Below are 24829 nucleotides of genomic sequence, written 5' to 3' on the forward strand. Positions count from 1 at the left end.
TGATCAACAGGATGTGTGCTGGCACACAAGGGCTGTATCAATGAGGCCCGTGATGTGTTTGCCCAGGTTCGTGAGGCTACTGCGGACTTCTGTGATGTGTGGCTGAACATTGCACACATCTATGTGGAGCAGAAACAATATGTAGCTGCTGTACAGATGGTAGGTTTCTTGATTTGTTATTTTAAGGTAAAAAAAAAAATATATGAATTTTATACATTGGAAATTCTTTTTCCTAGTCTGATATCCCAAATTTCTTGATACCTCAAACTTTTACCAATCCCTTTTTTCACCCTTGTTTTTTCATCTAAAACAGTTCTGGTTTAATCAAAATTAATTGTTAATTGAAATTTTGATATGTCAGAAATGCTATTTCAGCTTCAGTTTCATCATCTTGAAATATTTCTCAGGGCCCTAACTACTTCAAGCTAATGAATTTTGTCTCCCCCATTAATGGGGAGACATATTGTTTGCTCGAGTTGTCTGTCCGTCTGTCTGTCACAAATTGTGTCCCCTCCATAATTCTTCAACCGCTTGAAGAAATTGAAATAACTCACCACAAATGAAATAACTCACCACAAATGAGCCGCGTCGCGCAATTTTGGGCCTTCGGACATATATTTGCTATTACAATGTTTTAAGGTATTTGAATGAAATTATATTTCAGGAAGATATTCTGAAAGTTTCATGATGATATCACTTAAATTGCGTAAGATACCTGCTTACAAGTAAGACCATGTATTGCACATTTTGAATACTAAATTTAACGTCATTCTAATGACGTCATTACGAAAGCACTTTATTCATATGACGTGCAAAATTAACGTATCAATATCAAATTTAGCTTATAATTTAAATTCTTTTCTTATCATAGAATCTTCAATGACCATAAATTAAGATAAAAATAGTGTATCAGTTTTGTATTTTTAATACATTTGGCAGTTTTAAACACAGACTATTAATGCAGGCAAAATATGTTGGGACGAAATCCATGGTTGCTATGGAAACATGAGTAAACCAATGCTCATAAATTGTGGAGAAAATGACGCACCAATGACAAAGCTTAAAAAGAAAGAAGTTTGGAAGAAATTGATTAACATAGAAAAATCGTTATTTTTGGCATGTTTTTATCAATGATTATTTCATTTTTGTGTCGCCTGAAAAGACGACATATAGGGGTTACTTTTGTCGGCGGCGGTGGCGGTGGCGCGTCCGCGTCCCATTTTCGCTTGTCCGGGGTATATCTCCTTAACTATTAGTGTTATCAACTTGAAATTTCATATGTAGATAGATCTAATTGAGGGCAAGTGCAGTGCACAAGAACTGTTGCTCTTGCTTCCATATTTTTAGAGTTATTGCCCTTTGTTATTTTTCATGCTTAAAGTTTTGTCCGGGGCATATCTTGTAGAATATAAGAGTTATCAACTTGAAACATCATATGTAGATAGATCTCATGGAGGGCAAGTGCAGTGCACAATAACAGTAACTCTTGCTGCCATATTTTTAGAGTTATTGCCCTTTGTAAATGTTCATGCTTAAAGTTTTGTCCGGGGCATATCTTGAAGAATATAAGAGGTATCAACTTGAAACTTCATAGCTAGATAGATCTCATTGAGGGCAAGTGCAGTGCACAAGAACCGTAACTCTTGCTTTCTTAGTTTTAAAGTTATTGACCTTTGTTAATTTTCATGCTTAAAGTTTTGTCCGGGGCATATCTTGAAGAATATAAGAGATATCAACTTGAAACTTCATAGCTAGATAGATCTCATTGAGGGCAAGTGCAGTGCACAAGAACCGTAACTCTTGCTGCCATATTTTTAGAGTTATTGCCCTTTGTTAATTTTCTTGCTTAAAGTTTTGTCCGGGGCATATCTTGAAGAATATAAGATAGCTAGATAGATCTCATTGAGGGCAAGTGCAGTGCACAATAACAGTAACTCTTGCTTTCTTAGTTTTAAAGTTATTGCCCTTTGTTAATTTTCATGCTTAAAGTTTTGTCCGGGGCATATCTTGAAGAATATAAGAGGTATCAACTTGAAACTTCATAGCTAGATAGATCTCATTGAGGGCAAGTGCAGTGCACAAGAACTGTAACTCTTGCTGCCATATTTTTAGAGTTATTGCCCTTTGTTAGTTTTGTCCGGGGCATATCTTGAAGAATATAAGAGGTATCAACTTGAAACTTCATAGCTAGATAGATCTCATTGAGGGCAAGTGCAGTACACAAGAACCGTTACTCTTGCTGCCATATTTTTAGAGTTATTGCCCTTTGTTAATTTTCTTGCTTAGGTTTTGTCCGTGGCATATCTCGTAAACTATCAAATGCCACCTACACTTGAAAGTTAAATGGCAACATCATTGTCTATGAATGAATAAAATGCCAATCTAACAGCTATAATGTCGACAGTAAATAATTCGTCAGACGACACATCCGACTCGCGGAGTTCTAGTTAATATTTATGTCCGAAGGCCCAAAATTGCGCGATGCGGCTCAAATGTTCCCAATATTGAAATTATATGCATTGCATATGTTACAACCAGCTTTGGTCAAGGTGGTCAAAGTCATGATTACATTTTGTGTCTGCTCCATATCTCTTAACCCTCGTGAAGGATTGGAAATAACTTGCCACAAATGTTCACCATTTTGAGACAACATTAGTTTTTGATTACAAAAACAAGTGACCTGTTTCCACTGGAATGATAAAAGTCAAGATTAATACTGAAATGAGGAACTTTCAATGTCAGACTTATTAGACTATCTTACAGCTGTAAAGTATATTTTATTATGGGTATTTGCATTAAAAACAGTTTGAAGTACCTTGGAATTGATATAAGTAGCTCTCAGAACAATATCGACAAGGTTCTAAGCCCCTAAACCTTGCTTGTGGCCTGAATCCCTCATACTGTGGTCTGTTACCATCCCTATGAAAGCTTTTATACTTTTATTCTGCCAGAATGTGTATCCTATTGTGTTGCTACTGTGTTTCAGTACGAAAACTGCTTGAAGAAATTCTTCAAATACCACAACACTGAGGTGATGGTCTACCTGGCTCGAGCCTACTACAAGTGTGGCAAGCTGCGGGAATGCAAAAACATACTGCTTAAGGTAATTGTGTAATTGTGTTAGGAGCACATAACTTTAACCATTCTAACTTGATAGAATTTGCAATGAAACTTTTAAAGCAACTGTGCACCAGATGATCAATTTGCAAGAAAAAAAGAAAATTGTCGAAAAACTGTCATAAACTTGGTATTAATGTGTACAATGTATTGAAACTTACTAACTGAAGTACCACATAGTTTACAATTTATTTAAGTTTAGCAGTTATTTCTTATTTTTCCATTAAAAAAGATTACTGGGTATGTCTACCTAGTAGAATTCCATGATTGGCTAGTCGGTGTTATCACGTGATATTACCGAGTTAGGTGTATAGCTTAATTATGTCACCCGATAAGAGTAAGCCTTCGTAGCTCAGTGGATATGACGCTGGACAGCAATTTTGGCGACAAGGGTTCGAACCCGGTCTCCGACAAATTTTCTTTACATTTTGGTACTTTTTTTTACAATTATGATATCAAAGCGTAACACATTCTATTAAATAATTGTCCTGAGACTTGTTACAGAAAAAAACTTTTTATGGTGCCAATCTGGTGTACAGTACCTTTAAATTCACAGAAAGTGACTTCGCATTTAAGCATGCATATTTAAAATCCAAATGTATCTTGGATGCTAAATGTGGAATGTGTGATGATTACTACAAAAGCAATGAACAAGACAAGGGGTGGTATTAATGAAACTTTTTATGTCATTTCCTAAATTAAGTCACTGTTCTAATTTTAGTATCTCTTAATTCATATGAATAAAAAAAAAAAGAATTTTCAAAATGCATTATTCTCATTGCCCTTATTGAAAAAAACATACATTAATGTTAAAAGCACTTATACATTTCTTTGAATTTGACTATGGAAATGTTTTTTTTATTTTACATATAAATATATATATATATATATATATATATATATATATATATATATATATATATATATATATATATATTATAATGTTCAAATGTTCATTTTATATATCTAGTTATCAAGAAGCACTGGCCTTTCAAATGACAACCAAGTTATTTGAGGTAAACCAGGCTTCATCATTTGACATTATTTATAATATAATGACTCAAGGAAATGACGAGGGGGCGCCGACTTTATTTGTTATTGTCCAAAATGTAGCTTAAACTTTTGATATTTTATACGTTGCACGATTAAATGTTAAGTACAGCGAGTTTTAAAAAAAATGTACTTGAATTGATAATAGTGTCTTAAATTATAACGGTCTTGAATAATTTTATTTTTTATGTCCCCGAAGGTGGGCATATTAAAATCGCACCGTCTGTCCGTCCGTCCGGCCGTCCGGCCGGCTCTGTAACTTTCCCTTGTATGGACAGATTTTAAAATAACTTGCCACATGTGTTCCACATACCAAGACGACGTGTGGCGTGCAAGACTCGTGTCCCTACCTCAAAGGTCAAGGTCACGCTTAGTGTTTATTCACAATGGAGTGCTGCATATAACGACATAGAGTATAGGTTGTCGTGTCCGGGCTGTAACTTTCTCTTGTATGGACAGATTTTAAAATAACTTGCCACATGTGTTCCACATACCAAGACGACGTGTCGCGTGCTAGACCCGTGTTCTACCTCAAAGGTCAAGGTCACACTTAGTGTTTATTCACAATGGAGTGCTGCATATAATGACATAGAGTACAGGTTGTTGTGTCCGGGCTGTAACTTTCCCTTGTATGGACAGATTTTAAAATAACTTGCCACATGTGTTCCACATACCAAGACGACGTGTTGCGTGCAAGACCCGTGTCCCTACCTCAAAGGTCAAGGTCACACTTAGTGTTTATTCACAATGGAGTGCTGCATATAAGGACATAGAGTATAGGTTGTCGTGTCCGGGCTGTAACTTTCTCTTGTTTGGACAGATTTTAAAATAACTTGCCACATGTGTTCCACATACCAAGACGACGTGTCGCGTGCAAGACCCGTGTCCCTACCTCAAAGGTCAAGGTCACACTTTGTGTTTATTTACAATGGAGTGCTGCATATAAGGACATAGAGTATAGGTTGTCGTGTCCGGGCTGTAACTTTCCCTTGCATGGACAGATTTTAAAATAACTTGCCAAATGTGTTCCACATACCAAGACGACGTGTCGCGTGCAAAACCCGTGTCCCTACCTCAAAGGTCAAGGTCACACTTAGAGTTTATTTACAATGGAGTGCTGCATATAACGACATAGAGTATAGGTTGTCGTGTCCGGGCTGTAACTTTCCCTTGTATGGACAGATTATAAAATAACTTGCCACATGTGTTCCACATACCAAGACGACGTGTCGCGTGCAAGACCCGTGTCCCTGCCTCAAAGGTCAAGGTCACACATAGTGTTTATTCACAATGGAGTGCTGCATATAAGGACATAGAGTATAGGTTGTCGTGTCCGGGCTGTAACTTTCCCTTGTATGGACATATTATAAAATAACTTGATACATGTGTTCCACATACCAAGACGACGTGTCGCGTGCAAGACCCGTGTCCCTACCTCAAAGGTCAAGGTCACACTTAGTGTTTATTCACAATGGAGTGCTGCATATAAGGACATAGAGTATAGGTTGTCGTGTCCGGGCTGTAACTTCCTCTTGTATGGACAGATTTTAAAAATAACTTGCCACATGTGTTCCACATACCAAGACGACGTGTCGTGTGCAAGACCCGTGTCCCTGCCTCAAAGGTCAAGGTCACACATAGTGTTTATTCACAATGGAGTGCTGCATATAAGGACATAGAGTATAGGTTGTCGTGTCCGGGCTGTAACTTTCCCTTGTATGGACAGATTTTAAAAAAACTTGATACATGTGTTCCACATACCAAGACGACGTGTCGCGTGCAAGACCCGTGTCCCTACCTCGAAGGTCAAGGTCACACTTAGTGTTTATTCACAATGGAGTGCTGCATATAAGGACATAGAGTATAGGTTGTCTTGTCCGGGCTGTAACTTTCTCTTGTATGGACAGATTTTAAAATAACTTGCCACATGTGTTCCACATACCAAGACGACGTGTCCGGTGCAAGACCCGTGTCCCTACCTCAAAGGTCAAGGTCTTACTTAGTGTTTATTTACAATGGAGTGCTGCATATAAGGACATAGAGTACAGGTTGTCGTGTCCGGGCTGTAACTTTCCCTTGTATGGACAGATTTTAAAATAACTTGCCAAATGTGTTCCACATACCAAGACGACGTGTCGTGTGCAAGTTCCATGTCCCTACCTCTAAGGTGAAAGATACACTAAGTGTTTATTCACAAGGGAATTCTGAATATAAGGACATAACAGTGTAGGTTGTCAAGTATGGGTGGTATTTTTTTATGTTCAGAGGCAATTTAAAATAACTTGCCATATGTATTTGACACGTAAAGGCAAGATAAACTTTTCATGTACTGACCTTGTTCGTAGGTCAATGTCACATTCGGGGGCATTCGTCACATACTGTGACAGCTCTTGTTTTAAATATTGATTTTAGATACCATTTAGATACCAACCTTTCCCCAAATAGATGAAGGTAACAAGGTACTATAGGATTTTTTTTATATGTTTCTCAATCTTTCTTGGAGAGCAACAACAAAGATAGTTTTGCAAAACTAACAAACTTTTTGTTCTGCATATGTCATTCAAAAGAATAAATTCCTGATTATTCCCTCATAATGTTTAGTCTTTTTTATTCCCGTTCAATTTACTCATAACAGTAAAGTGTATTCAAAAAAACAAATACAGTTGTTATGGTATTATCAGCAATAATGTCTTTCAAACATATGTATACTTATCATGTTCTCATTGATGTAATAACAACATTTACCAGAGTACTAGTAATTTACATGCATGTTTTTTTGGGTTTTTTTTTAAGCACGCCAACTTGACGCTATGCATAAAACAATTGTTTGTATTTTATACCTTTAATGTCAAGAGGCTTCAAGGTGAAATATATTCAAGATGAATAACTCTGGTGTTATTGAGAAATTATGTTGAATGAGTTGTCGACCCTTTCGTACTGTAGTGGAGAGTCTTTAATCTAGATCAGAGGCATCTTTTCATAATGCATCTTTGGGAACATTTTCAACTTACTGTTATGTTCTTTCCATCAAATCTATTCATAGCCACATATATTTTTTAGACCATTTTCTTGCTTATTTTCATATTTTTAGTTTACAAAATTATGCAACAGTGAGAAATATGACCTTGATTTATTGATGTTGATGTTTGGATAGAGAAAGCTGTGTCTGTGAATATTACACAAGCATTATAAAGCCTATACAACCTTTACTGCAAGTGTCAGGTTTATATTTCCGTAACAAAATATGTTGAGTGAAATGAAGGAGAGAAAGTTCAAATTTTGTCCTCTTTCGTTGCATTTGTTCTAAACTTGTATTATAGGGGCTAGACACCAAATGATACTATTGCAAGAAAAAAAAAAGAAAATACTCAAAAACCTGGTATTGTTGTGTATAACGCATTGTATCTTATTTTCTGATTTATCGCAATTCTTACAACACAAGTATCTTTGGCTGTTTTTGTATTGAAGAAAAAGGCGTGAAATTATGCAACAATGAGAAATATGACCTTGATTTATGATGTTTGGCTAAAAAAAGCTGTGTCTGTGAATATTACACAAGCATTATAAAGCCTAACAACCTTTACTGCAAGTGTCAGGTTTATATTTCCATAAAAAATATGTCAAGTGAAATGAAGGAGAGAAAGTTCAAATTTTTCAGAGAATTTTGTCCTCTTTCGTTGCGGTTGTTGTAAACTTGTATTAAAGGAGCTAGACACCAGATGATACTATTGCAAGAAAAAAAGAAAATACTCAAAAACTTACATAAAGTTGATATTGTTGTGTACAACGTATTGTATTTTATTTACTGATGTATCACAGTGCAGACACATGTAACTTTTGCTGTTTTTGTGTTTTATTACGATTCGAAATTTACTAGGTTTGTCTACCTGGTAAATCCCAGTAAATTTAAAAATAGTGTCGGTATATTTATATGTACTAATCACCTGATTTCACAAGCTTAATATACACACTATACACTGGGAAACCATTATGGGCTGTCTTTAAACAGTTAAAAGACAGCTGAGAGAGCGACAAAATATTATTTTGATAATGTAAATTAATGTATTAACGGCATCATATTAGCTCATATTGACAATTCTAGACTTGATATGAGGAAATACTGTATTTACTGATTTTTGTATCATTTGGTGTCTCGCCCCTTTAAGGTAGAATAACTTGCCAATGGTATGTTAAAAACATCCAAAAAAGACTATTTATAAATTTATTGCAGTGTTGTTTTATTTTGTTCTTTAATTTAACTGAAGTCTGATGTAAAATGATAAAAGCTTTTTTATGCCCCCGTGGGCATATTAAAATCGCACCGTCCGTCCGGCTCTGTAACTTTCCCTTGTATGGACAGATTTTAAAATAACTTGCCACATGTGTTCCACATACCAAGACGACGTGTCGCGTGCAAGACCCATGTCCCTACCTCAAAGGTCAAGGTCACACTTAGTGTTTATTATCCCCCGCCTATGAAATAGGGAGGGGGATATTGAAATGGCGTTGTCCGTCCGTCCTTCCGTCCGTCCGTCTGTCACCTGCGTTTTCTTAGTAACTAGCCGGTAGAATTTCATGAAACTTAAAATAAATATGAACCACTATACTGGAATGATGCCCGTCCAAAAAAAAAATTGATTGGTCAATTGTCCTTGGGAGTTATTGCCCTTGATTTTTTAAAAAAATGCACATTCACAGCCATTTCTCAGTCACTAGCTGGCAGAATTTCATGAAACTTAAAATAAATATGAATTACTATACTGGGATGATGCCTGTTCATTTTTTTTTGGATTGGTCAATTGTACTTGAGTTATTGCCCTTGATTTTTTGAAAAACTCTCATTTACAGCCATTTCTCAGTAACTAGTTGGTAGAAATTCTTGAAACTTGAAATAAATATGAACCAACATACTGCGATGATGCCTGTTTATTTATATTTTGGATTGTGTAATTTCTATATGAGTTATTTGCCCTTGATTTATTAAAAGATCCATGTTTGCAGCCTTTTCTATGCAACTAGCTGGTAGAATTTCATGACACTTGGAATAAATAAGAACCAACATACTGTGATGATGCCTGTCTATTTTTCTCTTGGATTGGTCAATTTTCCTTAGAGTTATTGCCCTTGATTTATTAAAAAATCATTGTTTGCAGCCATTTCTCAGTAACTAGCTGCTAGAATTTAATGAAACTTGAATGTTGTATGAACCAACAACCTGCAATGAACTTCTTCAGTGAATTTCTACGGCTGCATTTTTATCTCAACTATTGAGTACTATTTTGCAATGATTGATGTTTCCGAGTAAGCAGTTTCGGAAAAGACAGTTTTATTTAATCATCCCTCTGATTTATTTCGTTTAAAATTTTTATCATAAAGTAGTCCCAGTCGATATTTTATAATTTGCCTCGGAAAGGGATAAACCAATGTGCTTATCTTATTCTTTCTGAGATTTTTTTTAACCTTCAAGCACAAACAAGCCATCAAGCACAAACAAGCCATCGTTGGCGGGGGATATCTTTTCATTGAAAATGCTTGTTTACAATGGAGTGCTGCATATAAGGACATAGAGTATAGGTTGTCATGTCCGGGCTGTAACTTTCCCTTGTATGGACAGATTTTAAAATAACTTGCCACATGTGTTCCACATACCAAGACAACGTGTCGCGTGCAAGACCCATGTCCCTACCTTAAAGGTCAAGGTCACACTTAGTGTTTATTCTCAATGGAGTGCTGCATATAAGGACATAGAGTATAGGTTGTCGTGTCCAGGCTGTAACTTTCCCTTGTATGGACAGATTTTAAAATAACTTGCCACATGTGTTCCACATACCAAGACGACGTGTCGCGTGCAAGACTCGTGTCCCTACCTCAAAGGTCAAGGTCACACTTAGTGTTTATTCACAATGGAGTGCTGCATGTAAGGACATAGGGTATAGGTTGTCGTGTCCGGGCTGTAACTTTCTCTTGTATGGACAGATTTTAAAATAACTTGCTACATGTGTTCCACATACAAAGACGACGTGTCGTGTGCAAGACCCATGTCCCTACCTCTAAGGTGAAAGATACACTAAGTGTTATTCACAAGGGAATTCTGAATATAAGGACATAACAGTGTAGGTTGTCAAGTATGGGTGGTATTTTTTATGTTCAGAGGCAATTTAAAATACCATATGTATTTGACACGTAAAGGCAAGATCAACTTTTCATGTACTGACCTTGTTCGTAGGTCAATGTCACATTCGGGGGCATTCGTCACATACTGTGACAGCTCATGTTTTCTCTCTTTTTTCTGTCTAATATTTAGCACAAAGAGCTCAAGGTGAGCTATTGTGATCAGTCTATGTCTGGCGTCTGGCATCAACATTTTCTTATAAACTTCATCTACCTGTATACAGAAATGTACACAATCCTATGTACACAATCCTATATCTTGCTTGGATGGATTTTCCATACTATATAAACATGAATTTAATGAAATGTCAAGGAAAACTATGCTGTGTAAGATGGAGGTAGTGGTATGAAATAAATTTTGTAAATCTGAAGTGTCTTGGTTCATATTTATTTGAATAGCTGGAAGGCTTTTAAATTATTTAAAGATAATGATTCATTTGACTTTATTTTATTATATACAATAAATAGTTTAAATTAGTATAAGAACTTTGAAAAATCTTCTTGTCTGATTGTGAGAGTCCATATGCTTAGAAATCATTACTATTTCCACCATTTGTACAGTTTTGGAAACAAAAATCATAATTGTTAGACAATATTTTTTAAAGAGTTTCGCAATTGACTTATGTAGGAAAAACCTTGAAGATTCTCTTGTGTAAGCTGCACATCAATGAAATTCAAACACTGTGATGGCATCTTTAGCAACGACATGCTTTAAGTTATGTCAGGGTGCAGGCAACTGTATGAAGTCTTTTCAGTGTGCAGGCATCTGTATTAAATCCAGCAGGCAACTAAACAAGTCTTGTCAGGTGTAGGCAATTGAACAAAGTTCTTTCAGTGAGCAGACAATTAAACAAGATCATGTCAGTGTGCAGGCAATTTGACAAAGTCCTGTCATTGTACAAGCAACTGCACAAAGAACTGTCAGTTGCAGACAAATGAACAAAGTCCTGTCAGTTTGCAGACAATTAAACAGAGTCCTGTCAGTTTGCAGACAAATGAACAAAGTCCTGTCAGTGTGCAGGCAATTTAACAGTCTTGTCAGTTTGCAGACAAATAAACAAAGTCCTGTCAGTGTGCAGGCAATTAAACAGAGTCCTGTCAGTTTGCAGACAAATGAACAAAGTCCTGTCAGTGTGCAGGCAATTTAACAGTCTTGTCAGTTTGCAGACACATGGACAAAGTCCTGTCAGTGTGCATGCAATTAAACAAGGTCATGTCAGTGTGCAGGCAATTAAACAGGGTCCTGTCAGTGTGCAGGCAATTAAACAGGGTCCTGTCAGGGTGCAGACAAATGAACAAAAGTCCTGTCAGTGTGCAGGCAATTAAACAGGGTCCTGTCAGGGTGCAGACAAATGAACAAAAGTCCTGTCAGTGTGCAGGCAATTAAACAGGGTCCTGTCAGGGTGCAAACAAATGAACAAAAGTTCTGTCAGGGTGCAAGCAGATGAACAAAAGTCCTGTCAGTGTGCAGGCAATAAAACAGGGTCCTGTCAGTGTGCAGGCAGTTAAACAGGGTCCTGTCAGGGTGCAGACAAATGAACAAAAGTCCTGTCAGTTTGTAGACAAATGAACAAAAGTCCTTTCAGTGTACGCCAATTTAACAGAGTCCTGTCAGTGTGCAGACAAATGTACAAAGTCGTGTCAGTGTGCAGGCAATTAAACAGAGTCATGTCAGTGTGCAGACAAATGAACAAAAGTCCTGTCAGTGTGCAGGCAATTGAACATAGTCCTGTCAGTGTGTAGACAAATAAACAAAGTCTGGTCATTGTACAGGCAAATGAACAAAGTCCTGTCAGTGTACAGGCAATTGAACAAAGTCCTGTCAGTGAACAGGCAACTGCACAAAATCCTGTCAGTCTGCAGGCCCTGTCTCAAATGCTGCCTGTGTGCAGGCAAGTTATTAAGTCCTGTCTGTGTGCAGGCAACTGTATTAAGTCCTGTCAGTGACTATGCAGGCAATATGTCTGATCAGTATGCATGCAAGAAGTTTTTCATCATTCTGACAACATGACAAGTTCTGTCAGTGTGCAGGCAGGAACTCCTATCAGGGTACAGGCAAAAGCCCTGTCAAAGTGCAGGCAAAAGTCCTGTCAAAGTGCTGTCAATGAGTCCTGTCAGGGTGCAGGCAAAAGTCCTGTCAAAGTGCAGGCATGGAGTCCTGTCACGATGCAGGCGAGAAGTCCTGTCAGGGTGCAGTCAAAAAGTATGCAGTCCAATACAAGCAGACATTGCATGACTATGATTGTAATAATTATTTACAATATAATTTTAATTTGTCAAATAAAACATTATTTTGACCATAGATGATAATAGTCCATTACATCACTGTGAAATATATTTGCCAAATAATGCTGTACATAATGTATGATTTTATGAATTATCTGATGAATGTATGATTTTTTCAGAAGATAAAAATTTGACATGTTTGTTGATATTAATCCCAAATTGCATAACCATAAACCATCAAACTCATTCATTGTCATAAAAAAACACAGGTTTAAAACTTTCACTCTGGTGAGCAATTTAGGCCCATCATGGCCGTCTTGTTTACATTTTCTTTCTGTATACATTAACCCCTTTCAAATGATACCAGAATAATATGAGGTCATCAGGCATCCAAAAGTCATATACCAGCAGAACCGGAATTCCAGCAGCATGGACTCTTTTGTTTTTGTGAAACCTGGCTGACCAACCAGTCTGGTCTGGTAAAACTAAGTGTCAGACTGGTTTTACAATAGACATAAAACAATCCAGTTGAAATTAGTTTATCAATCCGGTAAAAGCCAGCAGTGGCTTGCAATCTAATTGTATCACGTTAACCTTTAGCAGTTTATGGAAACGTTTAGCAGTTGAGTCCTCTGCTTATTAACAAATTCATGGTTTTCCTGTTGAAAAAAATTCACAGTTTTCCTTACCATCTTTATTGCAGGCGCGGCATGTCTCTCCGAGTGATACTGTTCTGCTGTACAATATCGCTCTTGTCCAGCAGAAACTGGCTACATCCATCCTTAAGGATGAGAAGAGCAGTCTGAAAACTGTCCTTTCTGCTGTACGTGACCTCGAACTAGCTCACAGGTGAGTCACAATCCCATCTTCCTGCATCATTTTTCCATTCATTGTCTTAAGAACAAATATTCTGTTGGAATGTTGTCGGAACATTCTCTTACTATGGAAGAGCATGTTTTAGTCCTTGAAAGAAGAGCTTTTATTTTAAAATATATTAAGAATTGTATATAGTCCTACAATAAATTTAATTTAACAAATTTATATATATGTAAAATAGCAGCAATAAAAGAGGTTTTTGTCCAGCTTGCTTGTGATGAGCATGACTTAATTGCCACAGCTTGCGGCAAGCTCGACTTACTTTCCACAATAGCATTAAGTTGAGTGCTTATTAGTGCGATGTGTCTGCTGAGTGTTACTCCGTTTGTTTGGCCAATGATGGCTTGGTCGTGGCTGTATACTTGGGTATTTAAAATAACTTGATTTGATTTCTGAAACTGGCTTAGTATTCACATGAATTTCTTGATCTTACTATGTCGTTGTTAACATGGCCCCATATTGTTTACCTACCAATACTATTAACATCAATCTTACATTATCTCATTATGTATTGCAGGTACTTTTCCTACCTGAGTCATCATGGAGACAGAATGAAGTTTGACCTTGCGCAGGCTGCTACAGAGGCTAGGTATAAATTTTTTCTGGAAAGTAAATTTCTGGATTAAAGAGACTCACTCACGATTTGGCACCCAAAATTTTTTTTTTGGTAATGCATCTGAAGGCAGACACCTAAACCACTAGACCACTCCTACACTGGTTGGGATCAAACTCACAATCTCTTTGGTGAGAGGCGGACACATATTCTGCTTGATCACTCCCACACTGGTTAAATCTAGCCCTCAACTTGGTTGGGAGGCAGACACATATACCACTAGTCCACTCCAACCCTGTTGGGGGTCGAATCCTCAACTTCTCTCCGTTGAGGGGCAGACACATATTCCACTAGACCACTCCTTCCCTCACCAGCTGTTTTGGCGAGCATCTTTACAAGTACATTAGATCATAAAGGTGCATCTTATTTGATGTCAAGAGCCTGATTTCAGCTGTATGTTTAGCAGCATTTACCCAATTGAGAATTAAATGCATAATAATTATGTTGAATGTATAGTTCGTGTGTAGATTCCCAATTTAAAACAAATATCACAATTTAATCGTTTTTTTTCCAGCCAATTTTGATAACATTTTAATGATTAAAAACCTTGGTTCTGCTGTACTTGCACAAAATGCTTTGTAATGCACAACAATGAGATTTTAAAACTGTATAAATAACTGAGAGTATGCATGTTCTTCCCGCAATTTCCAGGCAGTGTTCCGATCTGTTGTCCCAAGCCCAGTACCACGTGGCTCGGGCCCGGAAGATTGACGAGGAGGAACAGGAACTTCGTAAGCACAGGGACGAAGAACGTGCGGCTGTCCGGCAGAGATTTAACGAGGAGAAGGAGGCTCGTAGAAGGAAGAAGGAGGAACAGGAGAAACTCATGATGGAACGCAGACAGGTGTTCGTAGATAAGGCAAAGACAATGGTCTTCGAAGCTGAGCCTGAGGAGCGCAAGTCTTCCAAATCAAAGGTAAAGGCAATCCTCAAATTATTATTTATAAACTTTTTGAAGGTATTGGATTCAGCTGTTGTTCAAATTTGCATTTGAATAATCGTGGTGAGGTAAGGTGTACACATTGTAGATATGTGTTTTAAAAGCCCTATATATGACAAATAAATTAAGATTAAGATAATAAGTTTTTGCTTATTCTACTAAAAAACATAAATACTAAAGTTACCAGGTATGTATTTTTTTCCTTACAGAGTACATCTGTTTGACTCTTAAATTTGAATTTGGGGCCTAAAAAATTTGAATTTTGGGCCTAAAGGCCTTTATCAGAATATATACGAAGAAATTCTGGTTAACTTTTTGATGTTATCTCCTGTATAAAGTAATTTCAGGTATTACATATGCCATGTAAAGGCAAAAATTTCTTTGTTGACATTTAAATAAAGGCCTGTCATATTAAAGAGTAAAATTGAGTTGTACATGTATGCAATAGTTTTTAAGTTTTACTAGTAACTATTGTTCTTAGTAGTATTCACATTAAATAATGGCTTCAGAATCGCCGACGTGATGACGGGGAAATATTGTCGGAGAACAGCGAGGATGAAAGACCACGCAAGAAGAAACGAGGCAAGAAGGGAGGCCGGGAAGAAGACTCGGACAGTGGAAGTGACGAGAACGCAGCACGTAAATCATCACGCAAACCACGCAAGTATGGAAACTTTGGCGTTAGAGGCATTGTTATAAATTGTGTTCAGAACAAAGTTTGCAATAATTTGAAACCAGTTTGGAGACAGTTTCCATATGTTGTGTGTTATAAGGACTGCTTATCAGTAAGTTGGTTATTGGCTAGGAGGTCTAATCTGGACACTTGCCGATGTGCTGAAGGGGTATAAAAAGTGAAGAGATCATATAAAGATGTATTAATCAAAGGAACCTGAATATTCAGTTATTTGTGAAAAGATTGCCATTAACCTTATGATATCTAATATTTTCGAAATTTGGATGCCTGGTAAAATTGAACCTCTTTTATATCATTCGAAAAGGTTTAATTTGGGTTTTTTTATATTACAATAATGTTTTAGTGCATTACAAGATTACAAAAGAGTAAATTTCTTCCCTGATTTCAATTGAAATAAAGAACAAAATTAATATTATTATTATCATTATTATTAATATTATTATTATTAAATAATTTCGGACATATAGAACCCCATTCAATGCCTTATCTAATTGTACCAACATTATGTTTGGCCAGTAGACATTAACATCTAACAGTACTGCAAATTGGTTGATGAATTCAGGGGTTTTAAAGTTCTGACCTCAGGATTAAGAACTTTAAAGCTGAACTCTCACAGATTTACCGTTTTTACAACTTTTTTTATTTTTTTGTCTAGGAAAGAACAAATTTTTGCGTAAATATATGCAAACTAATGATAAAAGATTGCTGACAAAAGATCAGATCGCAGATTTTCATATTTTCGTTCGTAAATTAATGTTTTATGGCTTAAACCGTTACTAACAGTTTAAGAAAAATGCATAAAACATTATTTTTTAAACTTAAATATAAAAATATGCGAGCTAATTTTTGTCAGGAGTCTAACATCACTGGTATCAATGGATTTTCGCAAAAATTGGCAAGACAAAAATAAAAAAGTTGTCAAAACATTCAATCTGTGAGAGTGCAGCTTTAAACTTCAGAAAATTGTACAGTTTTAAACATTTGGTTTTGCTCGGACATTTGCATCAAAAACTGTAGGAAAAACCTGGCAGTAAATACAATAATCTTTACAATTTCCAATTTTAGGAATCTATGCCTTTTACCCAGCTTTGGGCATGAATCCCTGATCCTCAGAACAGACCCCCAGCTATTTTTCAGGATTGATAAATATAAGCACCCTGTTAAATGTACATTAGAAACCTTATACTGAATACTTAATTTGTGAAGACAGACGAAACAGATAAATGACAGAATTTTTTTACATATTCACCTAGTAGGTTTTGTCGCAGTATTTGCGAAAAATGACCTCTTTCCTTGTAGGAGAGAAAATTGCGATTTATCACAAAATAGGGTTCACATTTATGTAGGTTGGAAATCCTCAAATACTCTTTTTCTTAACCATTTATTTGTGTGCTTTATTAACCTCAACAACAAGAAACTAGTTTTTAAAACAAAACTCCTTGATTTTTTTTTCGAATTTTAATCATCACTTAGGGAAAAAAAGAACAGGAAAAAAAACAAAAACATACCTTTTGGCATTTGGGAACCAAATATTGGCCACTAAAATTGCCAAAAAGCAACAACACTTGCAAAAGCATCATTGCTGCAAACTTTCAGGGAGAGGGGCAAGAAGAAGGAGCCTAAGGACAAGAAGAAGAAAAAGGTGTTGGATGACGACGGGCTGTCGGCCAAACAGCGTCGTAAGATTGTCTCCAAGGCCATGATATCTTCCAGCGAGGGCTCAGAGTCGGAGGGGGAGAAACTCAAAATTGATGTCGGAGCGTAAGTATATTCCTGTAATGGAGCTAATGGAAATTGTTGTAATTTTTTTCTCTTTTGATGTCTCACAAAAATGAAGTACTTGACCTTTAACCTTGGCCATATTTCAAAAGCCATTCAAGATATTCATTTTTAAATTTGTATACTTGTAACCAGGGAGAATATGCGCATGTTAAGCAAGGCCCATAACTGTGTAATTAATTACTATTGAGTTATGCCCCCATTTTGACTGAAAATCAATGGGTTCACAATGCTCTTGTTAGCCGGTAATTCTGATATTTCTAGGGAAAAGGTTATTTTAGGGGAAAGGTTTTATTGCCAAATATATTATTTTCAAACTGAGTAACTATTTTTTAGAACCGTATACGAGGGCCTTTATTCACTTACATCCTGAATCTGCGTTTGAGGCTCAAAAAGCTAAATTTCAATTTTGTATGTAAAAAAAAGATATTATAGGAGCACAGATGGTAAAAAATGATTTATGTGTTGCATATCATCTGTTCTACAAGAAGTGACACATCTTTTGTTCAAATTTGTTATATTATAGATATTTTGAAACATTTAAGAATTCAGTTTTTGGAGCTCGAGTCTGAAACTCAGACTCAAGATGTTGGTGAATATGGACAAAGTATTTTTTTGCATGCTCTGTGTCTTTGATTAGGGACAATACCATTTGAGTTCCCATATACCTGATGTGTGCAAAAGCCTGTCCACGACATCTGCCGCTAGGTCATGTAATGCAATGAAACATTGATAAAAACAACTAATTGTTGAGAATGGATTTTCCTTTGTCTGCTTTGTTTCCAATTAATATATCTGAATTCAGTACAATTATCTGGATTATGAGAAGATTAAAGCTAGAGTACTTAGTTGGAATATGTCTGGTTAGCAGCCATACCAAGCTTATGTTCTCTTTTGGTTATGCATGTCTTTAGAGTGAAAATTTGTGTGCGTTTCTACTGATTTAATTCTAAAAAATATTAGTATAGTGTGTAATATTTCATGGTACCTTAGAACTTGTCCATTCACTTTCAGGGACAGTGGCAGTGATGAAGGTGGCAATGTGGGCAAGAGGAGGAGAATCATGTCCTCTGACAGTGAAGGTGATGGTGGCTCGGTGCACCGCTCAAGGTCAAGGTCACAGAGCGGAAGTAGGTCAGGGTCAGCCAGCCGCTCTAGAAGTAGGTCAGGCAGTAGATCTGGGGGTGTCAGTCGCTCAAGGTCACGCAGTGGGTCACGATCAGGGTCTGCAAGGTCGAGGTCAGTTTCAAGGTCAAGATCACGGTCAAAGTCTGGGAGCAGGTCAAGGTCGGGAAGCCCTGCTGGGTCACCAAGGTCACCTGCAGGTTCAGGCAGTGGGCGGTCAAGGTCACCAAGCCCAAACAGGTCAAGGTCAGGTAGTCCGGCTGGCTCACCTACAGAATGACAGTAGACAAATGTGAGTTACAGTCAATGTCAGATGGCTCTCAACTGGGCCCTTCTTTTTCTGAATATGTTCTCTCATCGTCACAGTTTTATAGTGCCATCATGAAGTTCATGAGTAATATATGTAAGGCATACAGACATAGTGTCCAACAAGTGCTTCTCCCAGAGCTCAAGGTTTATAAAATAATATGTTGGGCTGCCAAAACTTCAAGAATAACTTGCTTGTTATCGCTATGTTCAGGTTTTATAGTGCTGAATGTTTGTTTACACAGTTAAGGTACACACACATCTAGTATCACCCGAAATGTCAGCCTGAATTGTTTTATAAATTGTACTTATTACTCTGCTCAGGTTGTATTTTCTATTGCGTATCAAAACCAGCTGTATAGAGATGTTTTGAGTTCAGCTGTATAGAGATGTTTTGAGTTCATCTGTATAGAGATGTTTTGAGTTCAGCTGTATAGAGATGTTTTGATTTCAGCTGTATAGATATGTTTTGAGTTCAGCTGTATAGAGATGGTTTGTGTTCAGCTGTATAGAGATGTTTTGTGTTCAGCTGTATAGAGATGTTTTGTGTTGGAAATGTCTATTTATCTTTGACAGTTAAGTGTTCCATGGCTCGACATGTCTTTTGATAAAACAGCAACAACATGGGTAGATACTAATTGTTCATAACTGTTAAAGTTAACAACTCGATTAACGACATTGTTGTTAACTTTTCAAGAGGAACTATTTAATGATGTGCTCATTTTATTCAAATAAAGAAAAAACAGCTAAAACAGTTATCTATAATCCTGTTAGAAATGCTGCAGATCACAAGTGTGTCCATTAAGCTTCCAGTGGAAAAAGGATTTGAAAGTTAACAATCATTACATTAATAACGTTGTTATTTTTAACATAGTTTTGAACAATCTGCCCAATGTGTACTATTATGCATATGGGTTTATTATACTTTAAGTACTGATATGTTAAAGTTCCTTTCCATAATTGTATTTTCGTATTTCATAACCATAAAATGCTCCAGTTTATTACAGAGAATGCCCTACTTGTACTGTACTGGTATAATTTCTAGGTCTGCAGAAATGATGTGACTTTCCTTGGCTTCGTGTCTGACTTCTCATGTTACCATGATATTATGGTGAAAAAATTGTTTTTATCAGGAGTAATTCAGAAACCTTGAGGCATAAACGTCCTATTATTACTGTGAAAAATGTTGCTTTTCAGCCAATGATGTTGAAAGGAACTAAAATAGCTGTATATATGTTTTGAATTCTTCTCATGTACAGTTCTAGAACCATTATTATGAACAGTCTAGACACATACTCAGTAAAGAATTCTTTTTGAATGAACAAAAACTCATTATTTTATCGTTTTCTTTTACAAAAGCAGTTGTAAAATTAAATTGAACGTTAAATTTGAAATATTAATGGTAATATTAATCAGTAAATTTTACCATCAATGCTTTGCCAGAAGGAAAGTTAAAATGAAGATTTGCAAAGGCGAGTCTTGAATCTGAACTTGGGACTGTTCGTAATAACTGCCCAAAGTTTTCATTAAAGTAATATTATTTTATTTTATTTTTCTACTTCTTTTCACAACATTCTTGCTTCCAATGAAACACCGGCCCCAATTTTTTGGACCTTTTTAAACTGACCTTATTTCAATTAGCTGAAATACATTCTCTAAATTAATTTTCATGAATGAAAAATGGATAATTCCTAATTTAAATCTAAAACTATAAAAAAAAGAAGAAAAAAAAGAGTAAATTTTACACGATTAATAGAACAAAAAGTGAACTTAGGATGTTTTTTTCTACCTTTCCATTCCTGCTCTCCGTTTCAATAAAGATTCGAAAGGCTTCAGATCATAACTTTTTAGGCGTAACTCTGTTTTTGGATTAAGCTGCATTTTAATAAAAATGTTGTAAGGACATTTATCAGACTGATCCTGCCCTTAACTTAACAGTTGAACACAAGCACTCTTTAAGCTGTTTAAGGTTTGCGATTAAGATATGGTATTGACACGTGCTTTTGGACACTGCATATGTTATAATAAACATTCACATGTTGTGTACTTTATCTCAATACGATATGGTTAAAACTATGAAGCATTTAAGCCGAAAAGCTGTTTATGATCTAAACTTTTGAAAAAGAGGTATTTTGAATTTTGTATATATTTTGCATGGTGTCTTTGACATTGTGTAGCGAAGAAGATGTTAAATATACAATGTATATACATGTATGTCTAAACTTTGTAAATAGGATCTTTTCTTTTCTTTTGTATTTGTTGGAATTTCTCAAAAAATCTTTCATTGCACAATAATGTTAAATAAAAATCCCTGTTGTGCTTAATTGTTTTGATTTCCATCATTTTTGATTACCATCATTTTTGATAAATGTTTTGTTCTGTGTTTAAGGTGTTAAGTTCACTCAATTAAGACAACATATTTTTCCGAAGAATGATCAGTTTATCAACCGTATAGTTGTCTGTTCTGTTAAAGCTGCACTCTCACAGATTGACTGTTTTGACATCGTTTTTATTTTTTTGTTTTTGAATGAGCCAATTCTGCATAAATATCTTGACACCAGTGATATAAGACTGCTGACAAAAGATCAGATCGCTATTGTTCATAATTATGTTAAAGAAAATGTTTTTAATGGCTAAAAGCATTACTAACGCTTTAAAAAAAGTGAAACTTTCGGCATTTTACCAACCAGTTAAGATCTGTTCTATTGTGATTTATCTTATATGACTGAATTAAAAGCATTGATGCCAAAATCAGCCAATTCTGAGGCAAAAAAAAGAATGTCAAAACTGACATTCTGTGAGAGTGCAGCTTGAAGAGAACAAATACTTTTGGAAACATTCTGGATTTTAAGGCTGTAAAAAATAGCTGTATTGAACAATAGTACTTATTAAATACAAGTTATGCTCTGGAAATTTTCCTTGTCTTTGTCAAAATGTTATATTCAATGGTATTACTTACAGCATCTGTTTTATTGGTATTATTCAAAGCTGCTTTCTCACAGATGACCACTTTGACAACTAATATATTTTCTGTCTTTGAATGAACCAATTTTGGCATAAATATTTGGAAACCAGTGATATAATGCTGGTGACATAATGTCAGATCAAAGTTCTTAACATTTACATTCGAAAATTTAAGTTTTATGGCTAAAAGCGTTATTAACACTAAAAAAATACATTTTTTTTGCATAAAATATCCATTGTAATTATGAAAAACTGTGATCTGATCTTTTGTCAGCAGTCTTATATCACTGGATTTCCAAACCTTCATGCAAAAATTGGCTCTTTCCAAGACAAAAAATATGTCCAAAGGTTCCATCTGTGAGATTGCAGCTCTAAGACTTGTCTCTGAAATTTATTGTACCGTATATTATGGTAAGTCATTGATTTTCTTATGGAAATGTGTTAACTTTGAATGGTGATTGATATGACAATAAAAGAATTCCACCAAAATAACTGTTAGTGGTTTTATTCCTGTCTGAAATATTGACTTTGTAACTGTAATGTTAAATATCGAGTCTACTGTTCTTGTGTTTTAAGCAACCAAAAATTGCTTCGACTGAACAAGGTTTTGTGAATAAGTTCAGGAAGAGAAATTTTTGTGCACATAAGTAACATTTAATGTTATTTTTCTTAGCTCACCTGAGCACAAAGTGCTTGAGGTAAAGTGATGATGGATGGAATGTTTTGGTCAGATTTTGTGTACTGCTAAAGGATGTAAAAGCAGATGTCAGAGTGCTCTTGGTTTGAACTGAAATGAAAACAAAATAACATCTTAAACTTGATTGGTAATACCATGGTAACCTGCCAAAAGTAGACATTGAGAAAATACATGCACTGGGCAGTTGCCTAATTCTGGAATCATCTAAAGCATCAAGAAATCTTAAAAGTAATCGAGCAAAAATCTATTATAAAATGTAGTTTCATTAGAATCTATGAAATTTTGTTTTTATTTTGCATTGCTGGAAGCCTTTTGAATTCTTCAAATATAAATATAATATTTTTATATATTGACCAATTATTAAATAGTATAAAAAAATTGGAAAAAATATTTTTACTGTTATTTTCATGAAAGATTTTAACTGAAAGCTAAATTTAATTAAATTGAAGCATATTTCTTTTATTTTTTATATATTGACCAATTATTAAATACAGTAGTATAAAAAAAGGGAAAAAAAAATTACTCATATTTTCATGAAATATTTCAACTGAAAGCTAAATTTAATTAAATTGAAGCATATAAAGGGATGTTCTAAGACCATTGGCGTTTTATATTTATATTATATGGAACAACATGGTATTTTTTAATTCCAAAAATCTTTCATCACATTTATTTAAAAAAAAGACCGGAACTGTTTTTTCATTATGTGATATTTCATTAAAAATATTTAGTTTTTCTCCAGTTTCTCCTGTGAAAAAGCACAGACCATTTAAGGGTCCAGATAACTGCATGTACGTAGGAGATTGACAAATAAATTGTAATGGTACCGTGTAACCTTCAGCTATTTAGGGAAAAGTTGGAAAAATTTGGCGGATACCCAACAAATGTTTATTAGAAGTGTTTTTGTTTATATATCTCAGGTGAGTGAACCAGGGCCATCATGGCCCTCTTGTTTATATATCAGCCCTATCTTAAAGACAGCTATAAGCAGATATTAATCAATGTCGTGTCTCATTTCCAGGCAACTATAAGTAACTTGAACTGGTAACATCAGAGAGGTCTTGAGAAACTAGGATGATAAAATTTAGGATTGAGAGCTTTCTATTTCAGGCTATTGTACATTATATTCCTGGACGTTTGCATTAGAAATTGCCTTGTACCTTGAAAGTACCTTGAGCGTGATATGAATGGCTTTAAAAACAATATCAAGAGGGGTTTAAGCCATCTTAACCTGCTTGATGCCAGAATCCTTCATTTACAAAATAAATATTTCAGGATAGGGATTTTCATTCTGTTATCTGTTTTATTGGTATTATTCAAAGCTGCATGTGTATGAAAGTACCGTGGGTCATGTTGTTTAAACCCGCATTTTTTTTCAAATGAGTGAGGCAGACATCTTGACCAAAAGACCCCCCCCCCCCCCCCCCCCCCAATTTAAATATGCATTGATGTTTTGGGAAGATCCGTGGCTAGTGCACACACACTTGACTATCAATCCAGGGGTCGCAGGTTCGATTCCCCGTCGCATCACTTAAAATTCTAATCGTTTTCCGGGTGTGACAGTGCTTTACACTAGTGCATGTTAAAAAACCAGGGTAGCTCTAACCAGGGTTACATTCTGTCTGTGCACTATGCTCCAAAAACCTAAAATGACTAACACTCTTAACGGAGCACTCGACGAATGGGCAAGGCCCAAGTGCGAGTATAAATGAGCTTACACACACACACGGGTCAGTTTCATTAAAGGTTCTTAGTTGTAACTCCAATAATCTAAAATCTGCATACAAGTCAAGTTATTATTTGTTTATTAAAAAAAGTGACCCTGACCTTTAATCTTCAGGTCTTGACCTTTAATCTTCAGGCCTGCTTTGAGTACAGGATAACTATCCACATATTCTGGCTGCCTAGGAATTACTTTTATCAGATCATTAATGTATTTGCCTTGTAGGACCTCCCGGCCACTGGCAATATACACATGACCAGTGACCTTGACCTTTAATATGAAGGCTGTCTTAAGTACAGGATAATCACTCAGCTATTCTAGTTCACTGAGAATGACTTGTATCAGCTAATTAATGTCTGTGCCTTGTATAAAACCTTATGGCCAATGGAAATATGCACATTTAATCAGTGACCTTGACCTTCAATATGTAGATGGGTCTTGGGAACAGGACAATTATCCAGATATCCTGGCTACCTGGGAAGGACTTGTATGGGCTCATCAAAATGTAAAGCCTCCAGACCACTGGAAATGTGCACATGTTATCATGC

At 35.8% G+C, this 24829-nt stretch overlaps 1 protein-coding gene across 3 annotated transcripts in view; it reads left to right on the top strand.

Annotated features, from left to right (window-relative positions):
* The window catches only part of LOC128231564 (RNA polymerase-associated protein CTR9 homolog), a 37113-nt gene extending 14774 nt beyond the window's left edge, over window positions 1-22339 (top strand). For all 3 annotated transcript variants that reach the window (XM_052944562.1, XM_052944564.1, XM_052944563.1), the window contains exons 16-23: window positions 11-159; window positions 2987-3103; window positions 13268-13413; window positions 13958-14029; window positions 14705-14969; window positions 15503-15657; window positions 17284-17448; window positions 18481-22339. In XM_052944562.1, coding sequence (XP_052800522.1) covers window positions 11-159; window positions 2987-3103; window positions 13268-13413; window positions 13958-14029; window positions 14705-14969; window positions 15503-15657; window positions 17284-17448; window positions 18481-18871 — 1460 coding nt within the window. In that variant the 3' untranslated portion in view covers window positions 18872-22339. The remainder of the gene's footprint in view (window positions 1-10; window positions 160-2986; window positions 3104-13267; window positions 13414-13957; window positions 14030-14704; window positions 14970-15502; window positions 15658-17283; window positions 17449-18480) is intronic.
* The last annotated feature ends 2490 nt before the right edge of the window (window positions 22340-24829 follow it).

This window comes from Mya arenaria, chromosome 4, assembly GCF_026914265.1.
Source record: "Mya arenaria isolate MELC-2E11 chromosome 4, ASM2691426v1".
Classification (NCBI taxonomy): domain Eukaryota; kingdom Metazoa; phylum Mollusca; class Bivalvia; order Myida; family Myidae; genus Mya; species Mya arenaria.